The 17652-nt window shown below is 39.2% G+C and overlaps 1 protein-coding gene across 1 annotated transcript in view; it reads left to right on the top strand.

Annotated features, from left to right (window-relative positions):
- Nucleotides 1-16779, top strand: part of LOC140730709 (heterogeneous nuclear ribonucleoprotein L-like) — a 38009-nt gene extending 21230 nt beyond the window's left edge. Inside the window, exons 8-13 of the mRNA XM_073051511.1 lie at nt 3-202; nt 8113-8234; nt 8325-8526; nt 13661-13718; nt 14903-14998; nt 16156-16779. Coding sequence (XP_072907612.1) covers nt 3-202; nt 8113-8234; nt 8325-8526; nt 13661-13718; nt 14903-14998; nt 16156-16211 — 734 coding nt within the window. The 3' untranslated portion in view covers nt 16212-16779. The remainder of the gene's footprint in view (nt 1-2; nt 203-8112; nt 8235-8324; nt 8527-13660; nt 13719-14902; nt 14999-16155) is intronic.
- The last annotated feature ends 873 nt before the right edge of the window (nt 16780-17652 follow it).

The following is a 17652-nucleotide window of genomic DNA, read 5'->3' as shown; positions in this document are numbered from 1 at the left end:
AGGTTTTCAAGCAAACCCTTTGGTACTGGCACACAGAATGGATTCTCGTGCTTCCAACAACAGGTCCATGCATCTCTACTCAGCTCCTGATTATGATTTTGTTTCCCAAGGCAAAGTTATAATGATTTATGGACTTAATCCACACAAAATGAATTGTGAAAAAGTCTTCAACCTTCTCTGTCTCTATGGCAATATTGAAAAGGTAAGACTTAATCTTTTGCTTTTATCTTGGTTGTTAATGCTGGTCTTCATCACTAATCCAAGTTGAAGCTTGTTTGTTTAAAATATGTAAACAGTAAGTGAACTTCTAACGCACTGAAGTGCTTCATTTGGGATAAATCGGAATCCTGGTTTACACCCAAGATGGAGTGAACAAAAATTTGATGCTGCACTTGAGAATCTGTGCTACCAAGGGTTCCGGTGACGTCGAGAATGGCAGCTTAAGTCACTAGCTCCTCCTGAAAAACGCATATTTAGCCCTGTTAGCCCATCAAATATAGTATTTTTCAAAAGTATTTTAACTAATACAAGAATGGGCAAGAATGGGGAAAAAGAATGGAAATAAAAAATGCGACACTGCGGAGCCTGTGGCCGAGAGGAGTGCAGCGAGCGGCTCTCCTACTCGACCGCGTGCTAGCGAGGTGGACGCTGGGCCTCGTTCAGGCGAAGCGGCAAATATGATTGAAATTTTGAAAGAGATAAGGGAGTTCCAGAAAGATATAAAACAGCAGCTACATGATATTAAGTCAGAGCTCACCAACGTCAATCAAAAAATAGCGGTGGCAGAGTCCAATTGAGAAGGTGGAAGATCGCGTGCAAAACGTGGAACGGATACTAAGTAAGACGATAAAAATATTTATTAAATAAGAAGGTAAAATGCTTGACCTGGAGGAAAGATCACGGTGGAAAAATATCAGAATATACAATGTTCCGGAAGGAGCGGAGGGTTTGTCTATGACAGAGTTTGTTGGAAAGTTACTGCGGGACACGCTGGAGCTTCCCTCGACTATGGAGCTGGAAATTCAGAGAGCGCATTGCGTGATCGTCCCGAGGCCTACCTGAGACAGAGCAGATAAGCCACGCTCAAAAATTCCTTCGATACAGTACCAAGGCAAAGATTCTACAAAGAGCCTGGGGTAAGAAGAGGGTGTTTTTAGACGATAAATTAATAATTTCGACCAAGATTACCCCCCCCCCCCCCGTGGTCTTGCAGAAACGTAAAGAATACTAAAGCAAGAAAGGATTAGATTTCAAATTCTGTACCCTGCTAAACTTCGAGTGTTTTATCAAAATGGGATCCAATTGTATTAGACAGTGGAAGAGGCGACTACAGACCTGAAGGCCAGAGGGTTGCCCATCAGCGTGATCAAACCGAGGGAAAGCCTGGCAGAGGAATTATCCTGCTCCGCTTGGGAAGTAGTGCGAGAATTGAGAAGGCAGGAGACGGGAGGAGACCGAGAGAAGTATATCAGGAAGAGACTGGGAGTTTTCCAAAGACAGCCCTCAACCCCTCCAGAAGAGCCATAAGGTTTGGCTAACTTCAAAATTGTTGAGAAGCTAAACGGGAGCAAAAGTAGACGGTGATATACCTATCTTGAGAAATACTTATTATAATGTAGATTTTATATTACTCATTCTTCTTTATTCGCTTACTTACTCCTTTTTCCCCACCAAAATGAGAATATGTGTGCATATATATTCAGACTCAGCTTATTGTCATTTAGAAACCACAAATGCAATGCAGTTTTAAAAAATGAGACAATGTTCCTCCAGAATGATATCACAAAAGCACATGACAAAACAGACTACACCAGAAAATCCACATAACGTTTGGCAATCCCCAATCCAGAGTCCGGAGAGGCTGCTGCGTATTAATATTGCGCTACCATCTTAGCGTGTTCCCCGGAAAGGAGCTCCAATCCCACCAGTCAAAACAAGACCAAAAACTAAAGCTACAAGACCTGCACACAACCGCATAATTACAACAGTGCAAATAATAGCATAATTGATTAAAAGAAAAACAGACCATGGGCACAGTAAAAATAGTCCAAAGATGTTAAAAGACTAAGTTCAAAAGAAACCATCACACAGTTTCCACAAGTCCTCAGGGTCCTGATAGACTCGTCATCCCACGCAGGCGGCAGAAGGGAATACCCCTGCTATGGACTTCCACGGCACCGCTTGACTCAGCCTTGCAGACGCAGCACACACTGAAAGCGACCTGACTGCAGTGGACTCAGAGTCCGTCGAGCCTCCGACCATCCCCTCTGGCACAGCTTCTTCGAGCACCATCCTCTGCCGAGCGTATTAAGATGCCCCCGCCAATGGCCATCGGCAACGCAACCCCGAGGACTGGGGCCTGTTCTTCCCAGCAGAGACCCGACGTCACAACAGCAGCAGCAGCAACGAAGAAGGTCTTCCTGGAGTTTTCCAGATGTTCCTCCGTGCTTCCACGTCCATTTTTCATCTGATTATGATTGCGCACGGCACCCTGCTTCACAAATAACAGATAATCAGCTCCGGAGTGGCCGCTGCAAGCTGTGTTGCGCCGCCATCTTGATTTTTAAAATATATAAATAAATATAAGGAGTACACAGAGAAATCTTTTCTGTTTAATGGATTTGTTCACAGACTTTTATGAATACTGTAATGGGGGCCCTCAACTCACAAGTAGGAGGAGTTATCCCCCACAGCTAGACGTTTCCTCTAGCTCAACCCAGGGTCATCTACCAGAGAACTCAGCCTTGGAATCACACCTTCATTGCCTTTTTTGTTATTATTTGCATTTCTTGATTCTTATTTGTTCAGGGAGTAGATCGATTAAGTTTTATTCTGCTAATTTCAATGATACATTGACAGATAAAGACAAAGTAAAATTCATTTCTTTTAATGTCAATGTCCTATTAAATCCAATCAAACGTAATAGAATTTATCCAAAATGAAAAAAGAACAAGCCCATGTAGTATATTTACAGGAAACTCATTTAAGTGATAATGAGCATAGAAAACTAAAGTGAATGGGCTTCACTAATTTGTTTTTCTCCTTGTATAAATCACAACATAGGAGAGGAGTTGCTATTCTTATCTCAAGTAAGCTAAATTTTGAAAAAGGATTCGAAATGGGAGATAAAGAGGGCAGATATTCTGGTAAGGGGGAATATAGATGGAAATTAGGTTACTCTATTGAATATACAGTTGGCCCTCCATATCTGCAGATTCCGCATGCGTGAGTTCAACCGCGGATCGGAGAAAACCGGGAAGTGTTCTTCCAGCACTTGTTGTTCGAGCATGTACAGACTTTTTTCTTGTCATTATTCCCTAAACAATGCAGTATAACAACCATTTTACATAGCATTTACATTGTATTAGGTATTACAAGTAATCTAGAGATGATTTAAAGTATACGGGAGTATGTGCATGGGTTATCGTGCATCGGAATCGAAAAAATCGGAAGTTCTCTTACTAAGTAAGTCGGAACAGGTACATCCGGTATTATTTAGCGTCAGTCAAACGTTTGTCTTAGTATATTGTATATATTTTACCTTTCTATGCATATAAAACACTTAAGAACATACGTTTCAGCGCTAGGCTCGGGAATGGAAGTTCTCGGGACTCGGGACAGATCGCTCCCTAGCGCGCTCTCCACCGTGCCAGGTTGATGTGGAGGATCAAAAACTCAAAACCCCAAAACCTAATAATTAAACCACTGCGTTGCTTAGTAATAATTGCAGCTTTCATCAGGGCAGAGCCTTTCTCACTTTATCCTTTAAAATTGTTCGTATCGTTGACAGACCTAGCCTAACGTTTTTCCGATGACCGATGGAGTTTCACCTCTTTCCAATCGCTTTATTATTTCTACTTTATTTTCAATCGTGATCGTGATTATTTTCATGAACAGAAACATTGTGCATTCAGAGCTCTGGTGCCGGGTCCTAATGTCCACCGCTCTGAGACAGGTTAAATAAGGTCTGGGGTTCCGCTGGGTCCTAAGGTCCACTGGATTGAGACGGGTTGAATAAGGGACTTGAGCATCCATGAATTTTGTTATCTGCGAGGGGTCCCAGAACCAATCCCCCGCGGATAAGGAGGGCCAACAGTATACGCACCCCTGGGAAGTGATACTGGTTTCTTTCAGAAAATTACTGATATTATGGTAGTGGAAACAGAAGGTCTCCTGATATGTGGGGGAGACTTAAATTTACAAATACAACCAAAGTTAGACTCTTCCAACAGAAAAACCTATGAAACAAAATCCTTACATAAGAAAGTTAATATACTTTTTGAGGATGTTGGTTTAATTGATATCTGCAGGGACCTTTCCCCGACAGAAGGGATTACACTCTTTATTCTGCTCCCCATTCTGTATATACAAGAATAGACTATTTCATAGCATTTGGAAAAGACAAAGATAAAATAAACACCTGTGGAATTGGGTCAATAGATGTAAGTGACCATGCACCTATATATTTATCTGTTGATTTTTGACCTACAACCAAAGAATACTATTTGGAAACTATTAAGGAACAAATTAAGAAAGAAATTGGTCTCTACTTAGAATTCAATGATAATGGAGAGGTTTCACCTCCAATTTTATGGGATACTTGAAGGCTGTCTTAAGAGGGAAAATTATAGCGATATCTTCATATAAGGAATAAAACATTAGAGGAATTACAAAATAGGCTGAAGGAACTAGAGAAAAAACACATTGAATTTGGCACAGGATACATTGGGGAACTTTAAAAAAAATTAGGAATGAAATTAATAGTTTGGCTATGCAAGAAATCAGGAAAATTTTAATGTTTCTGAAACAGAGACATTATGAAACTGGATCAAAGTCTATGAAAATACTGGTGTGGAAACTGGGAAAAAAAAGATAGCAGAAAATATGATTCATAGAATTAGGGATCCAAGAACAAAAATGACTTAAAAAAAAAACTAAGTGAAATTCAAGAAGCGTTTGAAGTGTTTTACAAAACTCTATATTCCAAAGTTCCAGGGGGAAGCGTAACCCAAATTGACACCTTCCTGAATTCTTTAGAGTTACCCACTTTAAGCGAAGAACAAATTAAACGATGACTGCTGACATAACTGAAGTTGAATTAAAAGTTGCAATTAGTAGGCTTAAATTAAACAAGTCACCAGGATCAGATGGGTATACGGCAGAGTGGTACAAAGAGTTTAAAAATGAATTAATTCCTGTTCTACTCCCCACACTGAACTGGGCTCTAAAAAAGGCACAAATGCCACCCAGTTAGAAGGAAGCAATAATCTCAGCTATACCGAAAGAAGGCAAGGATAAAATGGATTGTGGGTCATTTAGACCAATATCCGTACTTAATGTAGATCATAGATTATTTACCTCCATCGTGGCCAAACGATTAGAGGTGTTTCTACCCATACTGATACGTAACGATCAGACAGGTTTTGTATGACAACGCCAAACACAAGCCAATATACGAAGGACACTTCACGTTATGGATCATATACAAAAAAATAAAATCTAAGCAATAGTGATAACCGTGGACGCTGAAAAGGTATTTGATTGGGTTAATTGGAATTTTCTTTACAGAGGTTTACATAGATTTGGTTTCCAAGACAATTATTAAAACTATACGGACACTATATGACAACCCCACTGCTAGGATTAAAATCAATGGATATTTATCAAATAGTCTTACCCTAGAAGGGGGCACAAGACAGGGTTGTGCATGGTCACCGCCACTCTTCGCATTATATCTGGAACCATTAGCTCAATACATCAGACAAAATGAAGATATCAGGGGAATTACTATTAAAGGGACAGAGCATAAATTGGCTTGTTATGCAGATGACATTTTGATCTATCTAGGGCAACCAACATACTCTTTACCTAAATTGATGCAATCCTTTGAACAATATGGTCAATTATCAGGATACAAGATCAACATAGATAAAACCCAATTACTTTCATATTACTATAGCCCACCAAGAGAAATTGAAAGTAGATATCCTTGGGCATGGCAAGCAGGCTTTCAAATATTTGGGCATCATTATGCCAAAGGATTTGGGAAAGTTATCAGAATGCAATTATTAGCCTTTATGTTTAAAAAAAAAAAATAAAAAAAAAAAATTAAGGAAGATATGGCAAGATGGAACCTGATTCCTTTTTTTCAGCACGCACAAAATGCTGGTAGAACACAGCAGGCCAGGCAGCATCGATAGGGAGAAGTGCTGTCGACGTTTCGGGCCAAGACCCTTCGTCAGGACTAACCGAAAGGAAAGATAGTACTATACTACCAGCATTTTGTGTGTGTTGTTGTTTGAATTTCCAGCATCTGCAGATTTCCTCGTGTTTGCTCCTTTTTTTCAGTCTCAGTTCAAGGATTGAGTCTATTAAAGTGAATATACTGCCCAGACTGTTATATCTCTTTCAGACCCTACCAATAGAGATTAATCAAAATCAATTCAATGAATGGAACAAGATGTTATCAAGGTATATTTGGCAGGGTGTAAAAGGCCTGGAGTTCATCTCACAACTTTGCAATTAGCAAAGGAAAGGGGGGAATAGGCCTACCTTCTCTTAGAGGTTATTATTTTGCAGTACAACATCATATGATGCTCAATGGAAAAACATCGAGGAGTGGGTAGTTCCCATCCCCTTGCAAGCAATTCTGGCTAATAACAACCTGCAAAGGTACATAAATACTATTGATAACCCATGGGTGAAATTGACTCTTAAAATATGGAAAACTACTATAAAAGAATATAATCTAGAGGGAGATACTGCAATTCTTAAATGGTGTGCATATGACTCGGATTTTACACCAAATAAATTGGATGCTAGATTTAAGGTCTGGACAGCTAAAGGAATAACAGTTCTTTGCAACATAATGAAAGAAGGAACACTGTTCAGTTTTGAAATGCTTAAAGAGAAACACTTATTAGAAAAACAAGATTTTTAATCGGTATTTACAGATGCGACAATATGTTAATAAGACGCTTAAAAATGTAACCAAGGTAAGTACATGCTTGATAGAGCTATTTAGAAAAGCATATAATTCAGATAACTGTAGTAGAATCATTTCAAGCGTGTATAAGGGTTTGTCAAATCTTAAAACACATTCGACTTCATACATTAAAACAAAATGGGAGAAGGAAGGAGGGATAATTATATCTGAGGAAGAATGGACTATATGGAGGTATCAATGGAAGTGTACCAGTTCACAGAAATGGAGGGAGTTTGGATGGAAAAACTTGATGAGATATTTTATTACATCCTCTCAGAAATCCCATTATGATAGTAATCTCCCTGTTTGCTGGAGAAATTGTGGAAATCAAAATGCAAATCATTATCATATTTTTTGGGACTGCCCTGTTATCAAAGAGTATTGGAGGGGGATACATAATGTCCTACAAGGCATCTTTAAATGTGAAATACCCTTAGAGAGTAAGACCATATATTTTGGATATATACCTCAAGAATGGTTGAAAAGAGATAAATATTTAATGAATATACTGTTGGTGGCTGATAAAAAGGCACTTACTAGGAAATGGTTATTACAGGAGAGCCCAACTTTAAATGCATGGATGGAAATTACAATGGACATTTACAAAATGGAGAAGATAACAGCATCTGTTAATCATAAGCTGGGACAATTTGATTCATACTAGGAAAAATGGTTTTAACTACATAATGTCTCATAGGCCTGATTTTATTCTCACAAATCAATGAATATGTTGTTTTTAAAAAAAAATAATCACTCCCTACTTGTACATAGTTTTTTCTTTTGCTTGTTTTTTTCCACTCTTCTATAAATGTATACCTCAGATAAATACTATGTGGAAATTTGTGACATATATGATATATATGTACAATGTCTGAAATACATCTTATGGAAATGTTTGATGATGAACTTCAATAAAAAAAAAATTTACAAAATAAAAATCTCTGCTGCCCTGAGAATGTCTCATCCAAGTTGGGGAGGATTATGGCAGAACATTCCAGCAAAGAACTTTGAGTCTTTTTCTTGCATCAAATGAGCAAGCCTCTTTCTTTAATCATCAGGGTATTGTACCTTTTTTTTTGGCAAAAGTCCTCTCTATGTGCTTCATCTGTAAGTTTCTTTGCTTTTAGGTTAAGTTCATGAAGAGCATGCCAGATGCCGCCATGGTCGAAATGGGGGATGAATTTTCTGTGGATCGAGCTATTACTCATTTAAATGGTGTAGAGATGTTTGGAAAGAGAATTAATTTGTGGTAAGTGTTTCTAAAGATCTTTGCACAGCTGTAGTGATATTTTAGTCCTCATGAAGTGGACAGTTATAATTTTCTGTATTCTTTCTTCAGCGTCTCTAAGCAGGCATCAATTGTTCCGAGTCAGTCTTACGAGTTGGTAGATGGCACTGATAGTTACAAAGAGTTCGCCAACTCGAGGAATAATCGCTTCACCAATCCAGGGCAAGCAGCCAAAAACAGGATACAGCCCCCTTCCAATGTACTTCATTTCTTCAATGCTCCTCCATGTGTAACAGAGGAATACTTCCAAGAGGTAAAGATATCTGATGGGTCTGGAATAGTAGGAATTCTCTTATTCCCAACCCTTAAAAGTGCACTTCAACAGATGTTGCATTATTTTGTTGCTACTATACCCTGCTCGAAGTTTAGCGATAAGAGGGAGTGGATAACCAATTTGGGCACCAGATAAGAAATTGATGCATTCTTGGTTAGTGGTTTTGGGCAGTGTTGACACATCCAAGGAAGAAGCCCTGGTTTTTTTTTTAAAAAAAGAAAGCAAATGTGTCAAGACTTTGCAAAGTGTCACTTAGATACTGTAAAGATATGGAAGAAGGTCTTCTGGTCAGATGAGACTAAAGTGGAATTTGTTAGCCTCAACACTAAGAGGTATATGTGGTGTAAATTTGATATTGCACACCAACCAGGTAACACCATCCCTACTGCAAAGTATGACGGAGGTAGCATAATGCTCTGGGGATGCTTTTCGGTATCAGACTGGAAATCTGGTCAGGATCGAAGGGAAGATAAATGGTGTTTAATCAGAGATCATAGATAAAAACCTGCTAGCCTTTACCAGAAAACAAACTGGGAAGGAGGTTGTCTATGAAAGTTCTCGGGCAGTAATAATCTGATTTGATTTACTACTGGGGGGGGGGGGTGTTCTTTTAGCAGGATAGTGGTTAAAAGTACACTGCTATAGCAACCATGGAGTGGCTTCAAGTGAAGAAAATTGATGTCCTTGAGTGGCCCAGTCAGAGCCCTGACCTTAACTTGATCGGATATCACTGGCAACACCTCAAGATTGCTGTCCACTGCCTCTCCCCAACTAACCTGGCACAGCTTAAGCAATTTTGCAAGGAGGAATGGGCAACTCTTGCTCCATCGTGTTGTGCAAAGCTAAGAGACTTGCCCAAAAATAATAGGGGCTGTAATACCTGCAAGAGGTGGCTCAACTAAAGAGGGATGAATACTTTTGAACTGACACTTCAGTTTTTGAATGTTTAGTTTTGCATGCTTTACACTTTTATTCTTGGGCTCTACTATGAAAAGAGCATGTGATTTGCAAATTCTCAGTCAAATTTATGAAAATTCTTGGTTGTAATATTCATTTGCATGAACAAAGGGTTGAGGGCTCTTACAGGCCCCTATACACGGAAGGTCTCTTGGTGTTTTTTTTTAAAAAAAGAGTAACCAGTTTTGAGCTGCTAATTTTTGTCATTGGTCTCTGCAACCTTTCTTGACAATAATGCCACAGCAAATGGAACTCCTTTATTGTTTTCATATTGAATGGCTATTATGAACTTGAAGCTGGTGTATTGTGAAAGCAAGTTCAACTGTACTTGTGTTAGTTTCCTAAAACAGTCCTGGCATGGCCGCTGCAATGATCATGATTCTGTCTGGGTTGGCTTTTTTTGTGTGGCAAACACATAGTACATAGGACTTCTTTTCCAGAAAAAAAGCTTGACAAGGTGTATTATAGAACATTGTGTAAAACAAGGAAGGAGCCTTGCTGCTGGCCAACTGAGGTGGGAAAGTTACTGCTTGGGATTCTTTGTGTCAAAATTTATTTGAAGTTGGGAAGACAAACACTCATTGGGAATAGTCAGCATGGTTTAACTGAAGTACTGCATGGAAATGGGCCCTTTAGCTTGGCCCATACATGCTGACCAAGGTGGCTCTGGGATAGTCCCATTTGCTTGTGGTTGGCCCATATCCCTCTAAATCTTTCCTATCCATGAACTTTTCTAAATACTTTTCAATGTTGTAATTGTATCCGCCTCTACAACTTCTGGCAGTTTGTTCCTAGTAGCCCCCCACCCTCAATGGAAAAATTTGTTCCTCAAGTTGCTCTTCAGTGAGGTGCTGCAGGGTTTGGTGTAGGGCCCTGTATTGCTGCTTGTCACGTGTGTTGTTGGGAAGAGAAAGTATGTAAAATTATTAGTCTGACAATACTTCCAATTTTTGTGTCATAGTGGACAATGAAGAAGGCTAAGATTACAACTGAATCTAGATAATCTGGGAAACTGGGCAAAAGAATGGCTGGTGATGTTTAATTTAGGCGGGTGTTAAGTGGTGCATTTTGAAAAATAAAACTAGCAGGGCTTGAACAGTGAATGACAGAATCTTGGAGTGTTATTGAATAGTGAGACCTTGGGATAAAAATACATAGATTCCCACCTTCATCCCCATCCAACCTAACAAAATGTAGCAATGCAAGTAAACAGAAGTGAAGTACGGTATGCTCCCCCTCGGTGGCCAGGACACTGAATGCAAGATTTGGGATGTTGGGTAGGCCATACTTGGAATATTGTGTATAATCTGGTCACTAGCTTTTTGGAAGGATGTGATTAAGCTAGAGCTGGTGTAGAAAAGTTTTACAGGAATATTACCTGTACTGGAAGTCCCTCTAAGGAAGGATTGTTTGGACTGGAATTTTTTTTTGGTCTGCAGTGAAGGAAGCTAAGGGGTGATGTTAGTGTATAAAATTTGAGGGGTGTAAGACAGTAGATAATCATGGTCTTTTTTCTAGGATAAGGCAGTTTAAATGGAGGCTGTAAATTTAAGGTGAGGGGAAAGAATTAAAGGGAATTTGAGGTGCCAGTTGTTCAGAAGATGGTGGGTATAGGACTAAGCTGTCAGAGAAGATGGTAAAGGTGGGTGCAATGACAACATTTAAAGTCAGTTGGGCAGGCACATGGATAGGAAAGGTTTAGAAGGTATGGGCAAAGTTCAGGCAAATAAAATTAGTGTATGTGAACATTTTCGTTGACGTGGCTGAATTGAGCCGAATGGACCTGTTTCCATACTATGCAACTAAATCTGTGGGAGGTCCATGCAGAGGGAAAAGAAATTTAGGAATGGTGATAAATGTGTGAAAGTTTGGCTGGCTGTGGTACTGTGGATGACTAACGGGGTTTTTGGTCAGCCAGCCCTTAAAACTATTCTGTTTTGCCATTCTGGCAAAGCCTATGCCAGTTCTTGTCCAGTAAATTATCTACTGTATTTGTTTGGAGGTGTTTGAACTATTCACTACAAATTATTGCATCTGAATTCTGTAAAACACTGTCCTGAATATACCACCCCACCAGCCTCCATGTCCAGCACATAATTCTCCAAAACTTCCACCACCTCCCAAAGGATTCCATGACCGAACACCGCCCCCCCCCCCCCCAAACTTCTGCAGGAATCTACACGACTCCATTGTCCATTTGTCTCTCCCCACTGATCTCCCTCCTTGCACATATCCTTACAAGCAGAACAAGTGGTACACTTGCCCCTACGCCACCTCCCTCAGTACCATCCAGGGCCCTAAACAGTCCTCCTAGGTGAGGTGACACTTCACCTGTGAGTTTGTTGGGGTCATTTACCGTAGATTCTGTACTACAGAGCGCACCTGATTAAAAGCCGCAGGCTCTAATTTTAGAAAGAAAATCAATTTTGTACTTGTACAAGCCGCACCGGATTTTAAGCCGCAGGTGTCCCACGTTGTAATATGAGATATTTACACAGAAAGATATTACACGTGAGGATTTTTTAACTTTTAATTAAATCCGTATGGTAACATAAACAAATACATATTGCAAATGCTTTTTTTCGAACCGTGCCTGTAACACGGCTACTTTTAAATATACATACGTATCGGTAACACACAAATTACGTTGCGTATACTTTTTTACTGAACAGTGCACGAACAACATTCCAATATCTCCTAACGACTGGTAAAAAAATATATACTGCAGCCTACCAGGAAAAGTTAGATAGATAGATAGATACTTTATTCATCCCCATGGGGAAATTCAACTTTTTTTCCAATGTCCCATACACTTGTTGTAGCAAAACTAATTACATACAATACTTAACTCAGTAAAAAATATGATATGCATCTAAATCACTATCTCAAAAAGCATTAATAATAACTTTTAAAGAGTTCTTAAGTCCTGGCGGTAGAATTGTAAAGCCTAATGGCATTGATCGCCTTTAACTTAAAAGCTGCATCATATGTTTGCAGCGTTTTCGCTCGGGTCTAATGCGCTCCCCCCCACCTTTCCGTTTATCGCAAACCGGTATTTTCCCACAAGACGCGGCGAAACCGCATGTGACGTCATAGCCTCCCGGGATGTAGTACAGAAAACAAATATACTTAAAACACTTCTAACTTTAACTAGAAAATATTAACAAATGAATTACTAAGTGAAAATATTATAAACTAAATAACTGCCATAAAGGCAGCACAATGCTTTTCTTCGAGTGTTTTCCATGTTGATGAGGGTGAGTACAAATGACTGATTTACAATAATTTAATTGTGAAAGTGCGTTTGATTTATCGTACAATTTCATTGGACCTCTGTGAACTACTCATCAATTTTATTGGTCTACTGTTACGAGGCAAAATGTTTTTGGCGGCATGAAAAAAAATCATGCATTAGCCGCACCGTAGTAAAGGCCGCAGTGTTCAAAGCTGTTCAAAGCGTGGGAAAAAAGTAGCGGCTTATAATCCGGCATCTACGGTACTATGTTGGGTTCTCTTGTTTTCATCTCCTGTACATCAGTGAGACCTGACGTAGATTGGGAGACCGCTTCACTGAGCATCTACACTCTGCCAGAACAAACAGGACTTCCCAGTGCCCACCCATTAAAAAAAAATGTTTTTTAGTTCCCATTCCGAACGCCTTGTATTCAGTCTGGGTAGCCTCCAACCTGATGGCATGACCAGTTCTTTACTTCATCCCTACTCCAGGTTTCACCTCTCACCTGGTGGTTCTCTCTCCCCTTCTCCCGTGGGGGGGAACCGCCTTTTAAATCTGCTCCGCTTTTTTCTCCAGCCCTGCTGAAGGGTCTTGGCTTGAAACATTCACTGTACTTTTTTTCCATAAATGCTGCCTGGCCTGCTGAGTTCCTCCAGCATTTTGTGTGTGTTGTGCTGAATGTGACAGTGGATTCTGGTTTGGTTGGTTTTGATTGTGGGGGGAGGGGGGGTGGGAAGAAGAAAAGAATTATTGTACTGTAGACTGGGTGCCAACATTATTGCAAATTGAATTCCCAGTCTGAGAATTTTAGAAACTCAGTGGCTTGCAAGTTATCTAATTAGAATTGCCCTATGGCTGTGGTTTGTCACATTTTCCTTGTACAGGAGTGCTTTAACTTAAACGTGTCTGATGTTTTTATAGGTTTGTGAAGAGTGTGAACTGAAGCCTTTTAAAACTGTCAAGATGTTTACTGGAAAATGTAAGTAATAAGCACATGCAAGTGGCTTCTGAAGCAGTCTTAAACTAAAAATTACTGGCCAATTCCATATTTCTGATTTGAAAGCCTAATTTTACCTGTGCCATAGATTTAATTTTAAAATCAATGTGCATTAAGCTGAGAAACAACATGGAATAAGTGGAACAAAGGATTTTCCTGCTGGTTTTAAGTTAGAACTGGAAAGAGAACTGGCTGGGCACCTTTCTTTGTAGTTGTACAGTATGGAAATGTACTTTAGCCCAACTGTGCTGACCTCAATGCACTGCCAAGCAAAGGAAATTTGCCTCTGTTGGGCCCAGGAACCCCTAAACCTTACCGATCCATGTACCTGTCCAGCTGTTACTATTGTGCCCACCTCTACTTCCTCTGGTAGCTCGTTCCACATATGTACCACCCTCTGTTTTTAGTTCCTATTAAATTTTGCTCTCATCATAAACCTGTGGGGGGGGGGGGGGGGGGAGGAGAGACTGCATTCACCCTGTTTATGCCCCTCAGTTTGTACACCCTAAGATCACCCCTCAGTCTCCTGCACTCTGAGGAGGCAGAGGATGGTAGGAAATCCTAGTCTGACTAACCTTTCCCTATAACTCCCTTTCCCTTGAGTGCCCATAATATCTTCGTAAATCCTTCCTTCACTTTTCCAGTTTAATGGCATTTCCTTGGTGACAGAAATTTGCCTCACAAATGTCTTGTACCTGTCAACTTCTATACTTATTGTCCAGACTGAAGGCCAGTGTGCCAAAAGCCTTCAAGATCTGTCTACTTGTGACTCTATTTTCAGGAAGCCATGTACCTGAACTTTTAATGTGTCGCTATTCTACAACAGTCCTGTGAAAATCTTAACCTTGATTTGACTTTCCAGAAAGCAATGCCTTCGACTTAACTGAATTAAACTCCATTTGCCATTCCTCAGATCACCTATTCAGCAGATCAAGACCCCTTCCCCACCTACCCCTTTGTAACTTTTAATAATGTTCACTATCACTAATACCATCTCTTTTTAGTTGGTCAGTAAGAGTCTGGGGATAAGGTTGTGCTCACCTCACATACTCAGTTGCTATCAGCCATGTGATATTGTAACCTGACTGGTCCTGTGTCTCTAATGGATGCTCAGTAAATGTAAAACTGATTTGTAAGATGTCTTTTAACAATCTGTCTCCTTCCAGCTGACAGGAGTTTATCTGGCCTGTTGGAGTGGGAATCCAAAAATGATGCAGTAGAAGCACTGACAGTACTGAATCACTACCAGATGAAAAACACAAGTGAGTACTCCTGTTTATAGATGGGACTGTCAGGGTTTAATTTTAAAATTTGAATGATAATTGGCAAGAATTTTCATCTCTCTTGCTGCTTTTGAAAGGGAAAGTTTATAATTCTGCAACGACTAATGATAAACTAAGCCTTGAGAGTGGAACGTGAAACTAGCTGCTTAGTTTTTTCAGAGTCAGCACTAGCTGTTTGGCCTATTCCTCCATCTACAGAAATGGAGAAACAATTGGCCAAACAGCTGGTGCAGAAAATCTTATAGAGTATTTTTGTAAGGTTTGACAATGGTAACTAATATGCTTTCCCTGGCTAGAAAACTTAAACCTCTTTGGGGTAACAAGGTAACCTTTTCAAACCAAGGTGAGATTCTCTTAAGGTGTGGATATTTGGAGTTACCAATAAAAGGGCTGAAGGATGTCAAGAATTTTGAAAAGATATGGGTGATTGGTGACACTAAGAATTAAATGATAATGGGGATGTATAGTGATGTCACATTTTAACAATACTTTACCTTATTAGTGAGTTAGAGCTGGTGCTATGTTTCTGATTTTCTATTAAAATTCAACTGCCATTGACCTGGCCATTGGGGTTAATTTATTGCAGTGCAAGTGCAGAAAGAATATTTATACTGGAAGTGGTTTCCAGCTACATGTACAACTATAAATGTATCCATAATTGAAAGATTTAGTTGCCATTTGAGACCATAAGACATGATTCTAGCTTGTCCTAATTCCCCTAATAATTTTTATTTCTCTTGTCAAGATGCTTTGAGCAGGTAATGAGTTTAGTGTGGAGAAAATATGTATGTTAAGAGTGATTGTTTTCTAATCAGCAAAAACACTTCCAGTATACTGCTGTTTTGATTTTGCAGCTGGGATTTGACACTAGCTAAATTATAGAAAGTTGGACTGTTTTCAGTTTAATTCACTATATGAAATTTGAGTCCAAGATGACCTCTGAAATACTCAGTTTGGATTACTACACCACAAGGCTGTATGTTCACATTAAGATATTTGACTTGGATTAGTGCTGACAATTTACAAAGAATTTGACAGGTTTGAAAGTAAATGCAATTTGCAGGATCAGTGCATGTGTTTTTAAAAATTTTTTTTTAAAAATTGGAGAAAAATGGCTAAAACCTTTTTTTTTTCAGATGGCCCGTACCCTTACACTTTGAAGCTCTGCTTTTCCACTATGTCTCATGCATGAAGACACAGTCTGAAGAAAATTTGGAATTGATGCTATAGGTCAGCTTGCATACCATTTCCAAATTGAAGGAGAGAAAATATAGGTCTTTAGTGTCAGACTTGCACTTGTAAGTGGAAGATACTTTCAGCTTATTGTAACTTTCTGAATTGTATCGATGTAAAAGTTAAAACAGTTAACAAAGTTTGTTCCTTTGTTAGGTTTTTTTGCAGTCAATGAGTTATTAGAACTTAATGTTTATGCAAGTGACCTTGTATTTTAGAACTATGCAAGTGATGAGCAACCACTTGTGGCATATCTATTTAAGGCACTTAAACAGTGATAAAAGCAGGATTTTTTTTTGGAAATGTAGTTTGCAAGATTTGTTTTAACATAAACTACATGTCGCTGTGATCAGGAGAATTCTTTGTACTGCTGAAGTGCCCAAATAGTGACTTTTGAACACTATACCTGAACTCTGGTATATTTACAGCTTATTTCCATGTGTTTAATTCCTTGCTGTGTTTCAGATATCATTAAACAATTATTTCAAATATCTGTGATTCATCTTAATAAAAGTTCTAAACTCAAATTTGTGACTAACTTGTCAGATTAGTTAACCTAACTAATCTTTATTATTCTGATTTTTTTTTCTTCCTCTTACTCCAGACGCTCCCTTTTTATATCTGATACAAAACATTGATGACATTGATGTTGTGAGAAGATGTGGATAGATATCTACACAATGTGGGCTTTACACCTTTAGTTTGCTCATATTTAAGTGCTGGTTTCCTATGTTGAGGGTCAGGAGGACTGCATTTGGAGCATGGTTAATCTGGAGTGGCCCAGCTTGACTCTACAGAGCACTGCTGAATGTCTACCCTGCAGTAGCCCCGCTTTGGCTTTTATTTTGACTAATTAGCCAAAGTAGTTCTGATATTCTATTGATAGTTATGTTGTCTGGTTAAGAATATTGATTTCAATTAATACTTTTTTTTCTAGGAATGTCTTGCAATTCCATCAAACAACTAACTGACAATTATGTTCTCATGAATGAAAGCAGTTACAGTAAGAGAATCTCAGTGTTTTCTATATTGAGATTCCCCACACTACTTCCATTACTCATGCTTTTTGGGTGGGGGGGAGAGAGAAACTGTTTCTCTGGATCTTTTTTAAAGAGTAAAGTATTTTAAAAATGACTTGAGTATGATCAAGGTCACCAACAATTGAATGCTTACTACCTGTTATGCTGCTGGCATTTGCAGCAGCAATGAAGGTCCTCCCTCTGGTGGTGTTCAGGGCTTCCTTCATGTCAGTAGCTGGGTTTTCACTGTCAGTCTTAAGTCCCAGGTGGAAAATCAGGAATACTGTTGCACACAGATGTAGAAGGATTCTTCATTGCTGTTTCTGTAACAATTTTTATCAGTCAGGGTTGATGGCCCTGAGCATCAATTGAATAGATTTT

This window comes from Hemitrygon akajei, chromosome 7 (assembly GCF_048418815.1).
Source record: "Hemitrygon akajei chromosome 7, sHemAka1.3, whole genome shotgun sequence".
NCBI lineage: Eukaryota > Metazoa > Chordata > Chondrichthyes > Myliobatiformes > Dasyatidae > Hemitrygon > Hemitrygon akajei.
Note: the sequence above shows the minus strand (reverse complement) of the source record. Positions and strands in the feature narration are given on the sequence as shown.